The sequence below is a fragment of the Rana temporaria genome, chromosome 7 (assembly GCF_905171775.1).
Source record: "Rana temporaria chromosome 7, aRanTem1.1, whole genome shotgun sequence".
NCBI classification, from domain to species: Eukaryota; Metazoa; Chordata; class Amphibia; order Anura; family Ranidae; genus Rana; species Rana temporaria.
The window spans coordinates 157268144-157274143 of record NC_053495.1 but is presented as its reverse complement, the minus strand read 5'-3'; the positions used below and the strand labels follow the sequence as shown (position 1 = coordinate 157274143).

The window sequence follows — 6000 nt, the reverse complement described above, 5'->3', positions numbered from 1 at the left end:
GTCAGCAGCTGCAGTATTTGTAGCTGCTAACTTTTATTTATTTATTTTTTGGCGGAACTCTGCTTTAAACCTGCTGCCACACCCATTCTAAGCCCTATGATAACTACCCTGTAAGGGAGAGATCTTTAAACTTACCTAATCTAAGTGAACTCTAGTCCAGTCACGTAATGGGCTCCCAGCTCCCAGAGGCGGCTCCAGGGTGGAAGAAGGATAGTCAACAACAAATGTACGTTTTTTTTTGGGGGGGGGGGGATACCCAGTTTTTATGGGCACCCAGCTCCCACTTCCTCCCCAGGCCCCGTGGGTCACACCACAGGTCCCAGAAGATTGCCCGACCATTCACAGCGTGCAGCACCGCCCACACATTTGCAATGCCACCCGGCTGTGAAGCCACAGCTGGGTGCCCACAGTTAGAATGTCTCCCTGCAATCTTCTGGGTCACACCACAGGTCCCAGAAGATTGCCCGACCATTCACAGCGTGCAGCACCGCCGACGCATTTGCAGTGCCACCCGGCTGTGAAGCCACAGCTGGGCGCCCACATTTGAAATGTCTGTGCCTTCCTGGGGGCTTCCAGAGCCCACATTGCTGGACCGTGGGACAGGTGAGTGTCTGATTATTAAAAGTCAGCAGCTACACTTTTTGTGAAGCGCACAGTAGCCAGCTATAGTGTCTGACCACCTGCATTGGGGTAGATGTGACATTCGTGACAGAGGGTTAAGGCAGTGCTGGAAAATGATGGCTACACAAAATATTGACACTTTGGGCCCAATTTGGACATTTTCACTTAGGAATGTACTCACTTTTGTTGCCAGCAGTTTAGACATTAATGGTTGGGGGTTGAGTTATTTTGAGGGGACAGCAAATTTACACTGTTATACAAGCTGTACACTTACTACTTGTAGCAAAGTGTCATTTCTTCAGTGTTGTCACATGAAAAGATATAATAAAATATTTACAAAAATGTGAGGGGTGTACTCATTTTGTGAGATACTGTACTTACTTGAGTCCTCACTCAAGCCAGCACTGTGCCCATCTTGATCCAGCTGTGCCCAAAAGCAGGAGCCATGAGTGCTGGTGGGGGACCCAAGAAGAGGAAGTTCAGGGCTGCTCTGTGCAATTTTAAAAAACAAGACTTTATAATCACTTTAAGGGTGTAACGGAATGACCCGGGACAAACAGAGACTTTGTAAGGATGAGGGGTACTCCTGTACCGGCGTCACCAAGGAGTCTTATGTCTAGGGTCACCTTATGTCCGATAGGGCCATAGGGTGACTGAGAAATTATATCCTAAATTACAGGACAGGGGACATCACTGATAGTTTATATTGCAGGATCTTGAGATATTGCAAGTTGTTGGTTAATTGTGACCCAACCAGTCAATAGTGACTCATTTCTATGATTAGCCCTGGCTAGTGACATGCTAATTGAGCCTGGCTCCTGGAAGACCTTTCATTGTGTGATAACACTGCTTTAAGCCTATTGATGCTCAGAGGTGTGAATACCTTTCTGTCAAGCTGTATGCGGAGACAGAACGTCTGTCTAGGGATGTGGATTGAGAAAAGATCATTGTGTGATGGTGTTTTGTTTGAGTTCTGTTAATGAAGGAATGTGCAGTGATTAGATCATGATAATTATAGGCCGGCGCCGACATGTCTAGAATGTTTAGCAATTAGCCATCTGAAGGTGTATTGAAGCCCCCCCAGGGTGTGGGTGGAGAGTTTGATTGTTCCTGTGCCTTGAAAACTGTATAAAATCTGAGAGTGAACCATTAAAGTTGTCTTACATTTGAAACCAGAGAACACGGAGCAAGTCTCGTTATTCTGGGAAATGGGATGCCTGCTGGTTTGTCTGTGTGTCAGATGAGCTGTCGTAGTTGATGGAAGGTCGTAAACGGTGGTGACCGTTACAAAGGGTATAACATAAGCCACACATCCGCCTTTGTTGTAGAAACATATTTTTAATAGGTTTATTTTATTTTGTTAACAGACCAGTTGGTACAGGAGGACAACTTCAGTGCATTTAGTTTTGGTCTTTACTGATTGTCTTAGGCTATCACAAAACTTCCACAGGTTAAAACAGGTATTTTTCGCATCTGAAACAGTTCCATCTGTAACATGACATACCACAAGTCTGCCGCCCTAGTTAATGCACGGTAGTATTTAAGTCAAGGTTGTGGACATCTGCACCGTTGGCGGAAAAATCGTGATCTGACATTAAGGTACAGATACATAACAAGGAGGCCCATGCTGGTGAGGAAATAAAGAATAATACACAAACTGATGTCTAAGCGTGAAAACCCAACTTCCAGCATCTTCACCCAGCGTCCTTTCCAGTTAACGTCCCCTTCCTTTACCATCACCCCGAGAAAATATTTTGTGTCGATCCCCCTTTTGAGCAATCTTTCCTTTACTGCTTCTTCATTAAACTCAGCATCACTGGGGTCCAGCAATGTCTTTGGGTGGAGAGCACGCTTATGGAGCTTTGAGTTGGAGTCCTGCAAAGTTCTACCTTGGAAATAATGATTTTCATAGGCATCTAGGTCAAAAATCTCCTCCTTTCCATCTCTTTGCAGAGCTGTGTTGCTCTTCTTCTTTATAATGGTAGGTCTGTGACGTGGGATCTGCTTTGCTTTGGTTGTTGGAAGTAAGTCCTCATTTCCTTCCTTTTCAGCTTTACCTGGTGGGACCATATTTGGTGGGACCAGATTATAATTTCTGTCCTGTTTTTTGTTCAAATCTTTTGTTTCCCTTTTCTCTCTTGTGGTGTTTGTGGTTGTCTCTGCCCTTAGCTTTTTCAATAGCTCCTTCTCATCTTCCAAATATTCAAAGGATATGTTGCTCTCAGAAAATCGCTGTTTTAGGAAACGAAGAACATTTGGACCATCCCAAATTTCTTTATTCAGGAGTTTCCTCCGGCAATTTGAGCAAAGGTCTTTGGATGGCCATTGGACCTTTGGGAACTCTGGGTCTTCATCATTATTTCCTAGGAAAACAAACATGTGGTTAGTTACTACAGCATAAAGCTTTCCGATCGCACATATTTCCCTACACGCAACAATGCCCAACATACTAGGAATTTCCATTCTTTTATATTGTGGTTGTCTATATCTCTACACTCAGTTGCTTGACGCTTGAAAAGGTACATGAGCTTTATTGTGGATTTTTGGCTATATGTACTTTAATGGACGCATCTGGAAATGTGTGATGCAACAGTCAGAGGTTCTGGAAGGACATTGGGAAACAGGTGTAACCAGATTGAGAGTCATACTCCGTCACACCTCAAGACAACACTACATCACAAACCAAGAAAAAGATACATGAAGATGCCTACATATAATGTCACAGGTATAATGCAAAGTTCCTCCTAAAAATGGAACTTCCACTTTTCGGAAACTTACCCCCCTCCTGCGTCACATTTGGCACCTTTCAGGGGGTAGGGGGTGCAGATACCTGTCTAAAACAGGTATCTGCACCCACTTCCGGGTATAGACTCCTGCCACTTCCCGAGCCCCCCCCCCCCCCCGCTGTCTCCTGGGAAACACACTGGTCCCAGGAGAGAGCAGGGACCAATGAGGGCGCGCTGCGCTATTTGCACATGCACAGTAGGGAACCGGGCAGTGAAGCTGCAACGCTTCACTTACTGATTCCCTCAGGATGGTGGCAGGGGCAGCCTAGAAACCAGCGATTGCTCGGCCACGGCTGCCGACATCGTGGGTGTGCTAGACAGGTAAGTGTCCATTTTTTTAAAGTCAGCAGCTGCAGTATTTGTAGTTGCTGGCTTTAAAAAAATGAATTTTCGGGTGGACCTCCGCTTTAATGCTTTCCACTTGCCCAAACAAAAACATGTGAGCTTGCATTTATGTGAAAAAATGCTTACAAAACATTTCAGCAATATAGGTACATAGTTGCATAGTTATTCTGGTTGGAAAAAAAAAGCACACAAGTCCAATCTAGTTCAACCAAAAGAAAAGTGCGCACACACACATAGAAAACCTCCATATACACAATCCTATATCCACTGTTGATCCAGAGGAAGGTTTAAAAGAAACTCCAGCAATTCCTCAGGAGGCAATCTGATATATTCCCTGGATAAACTACCCCTGGTCTTAATACCTACAAATATTAGTATCCAGTTATAATTGTGTACATTTAAGAACGAATCCAGGCCTTTTAAAAAACAATCTAATGAGCTGGTCAGGTGCGTCTGTTCCACTGTAATTAGAGGTTAAATCTCTTTTCCTCCTCAAATCTCAAGTGCCCCCTTGTCCTTGTCCTTGATGACGTTAAAGTGAATGACTACAACAAGTTCACAATATGGAACATTTATGTATTTATACATGTTGATCATATCCCCCCTAAGGCCCCGTACACACGGTCGGACAAAACCGATGAGAATGGTCCGACGGACCGTTTTCATCAGTTCACCGCTGAAGTGGCCTGATGGTCTGATGTGTGTACACACCGTCCCCGTACACATTTCAGGCTCCTGTCAGGAATCCCCAGTGTGAACTGAGTTAAAATACTTGTACAATCCTATAATCCACTCTATTACTGTAGTATATAATGTACAATGTGTGCGTTTCTGTAATATAATTGTGCCAAATACATTTGTTATAGCGCCGATCTGCGCTTCTGTTACCCGCTGGAGCTCTCTTCCCTGCATTTATATTGCAGAAACACACACATTGTACATTATATACTACTGTAATATAGTGGATTATAGGATTTTACAAGCATTTTTAACTAGGGCTTATTTTCGGGGTAGGGCTCATATTGCAGCCCTCCTGGAAAATAACGCTAGGTCTTATTTTCAGGTTAGGTCTTTTTTCTGGGGGAACAGGGTATATATATAAAAAAAATGTTTTAATGCTGTAATTGTTTACACAAATACAGTGTTAGACAGAAACACACCAATCTACAGATTGCACTGGCATCTGCAAGCTAAGTACATTTGCAGAACGTAACCTTCAACTTGGATCTGATTACTAGTGCCTAGATTCACATACAATGCCGCAACTTTGCGGCGGCGTAGCTTAAGGCATTTAAGCTGTGCCGCCGTAAGTTAGCGAGGCAAGTACATGATTCACAATGTACTTGCCTGCTAAGTTACGGCGGCGTAGCCTAAAGCGGGTGGGCGTAAGGGCGCCTAATTCAAATGTGTGTAAGGGGGCATGTTTTATGTTAATGGGGCTTGACCTTACGTTTTTGACGTTTTTTTTTAACTGTGCATTGCGGCTAAGTACGCCGCACGGGACTATTGATTTCGACGTGGACGTAAACGACGTAAATCCCGATTCACGGACGACTTGCACAAACGAATTTCGATGCGGGAACGGCGGCCATACTTAACATTACTATTCCAACTAGGGCCTAGCTCTAACTTTAGGCGGCCTATCTCTAACGTAAACGGCGTAAAAGTACTGCATCGGCCGGGCGTACGTTTGTGAATCGGCGTATCTACTAATTTACATATTCTACGCCGACCGCAATGGAAGCGCCACCTAGCGGCCATCCGAAATATTGCAACCTAAGATAGGACGGCGCAAGCCGTCGTATCTTAGATATGTTTAAGTGTATCTCTGATTGAGAATACACTTAAACATAAGTCGGCGTAGATTCTGAGTTAGGTCGGCTTATCTACTGATAAGCCGGCCTAACTCTTTCTGAATCTACCTATAGGTCATGGTTGACATAATGCTTCATTTATTGGGAGTTACTCTGATTGCTTACTGATTATTTTGGGCACTGAAGATATTGACAGTGGGGTTTGACATCTAGCAACCATACAAACTTTTCTCTGGTAGCTGTCAAAGGGATAAGGATTATTACATATATTATCACGGTGCATCATGCAAAGACATTTTAATATACAGATTTCAGGATGTAAGCAATTACAATACACATATACAAGCTGTTTCACCAGCCAAAAGATTTTTAATTCCGTTTTACACAGTCCTGTGATTTGCACAACACTGCATATGATACCACTATTTTCTGCT

General features: G+C 43.8%; 1 protein-coding gene across 1 annotated transcript in view; it reads right to left on the bottom strand.

The window, feature by feature from the left end:
* Nucleotides 1-1939: 1939 nt before the first annotated feature.
* The window catches only part of QSOX1 (quiescin sulfhydryl oxidase 1), an 87423-nt gene continuing 83362 nt past the window's right edge, over nt 1940-6000 (bottom strand). Inside the window, exon 12 of the mRNA XM_040360237.1 lies at nt 1940-2984. Coding sequence (XP_040216171.1) covers nt 2167-2984 — 818 coding nt within the window. The 3' untranslated portion in view covers nt 1940-2166. The remainder of the gene's footprint in view (nt 2985-6000) is intronic.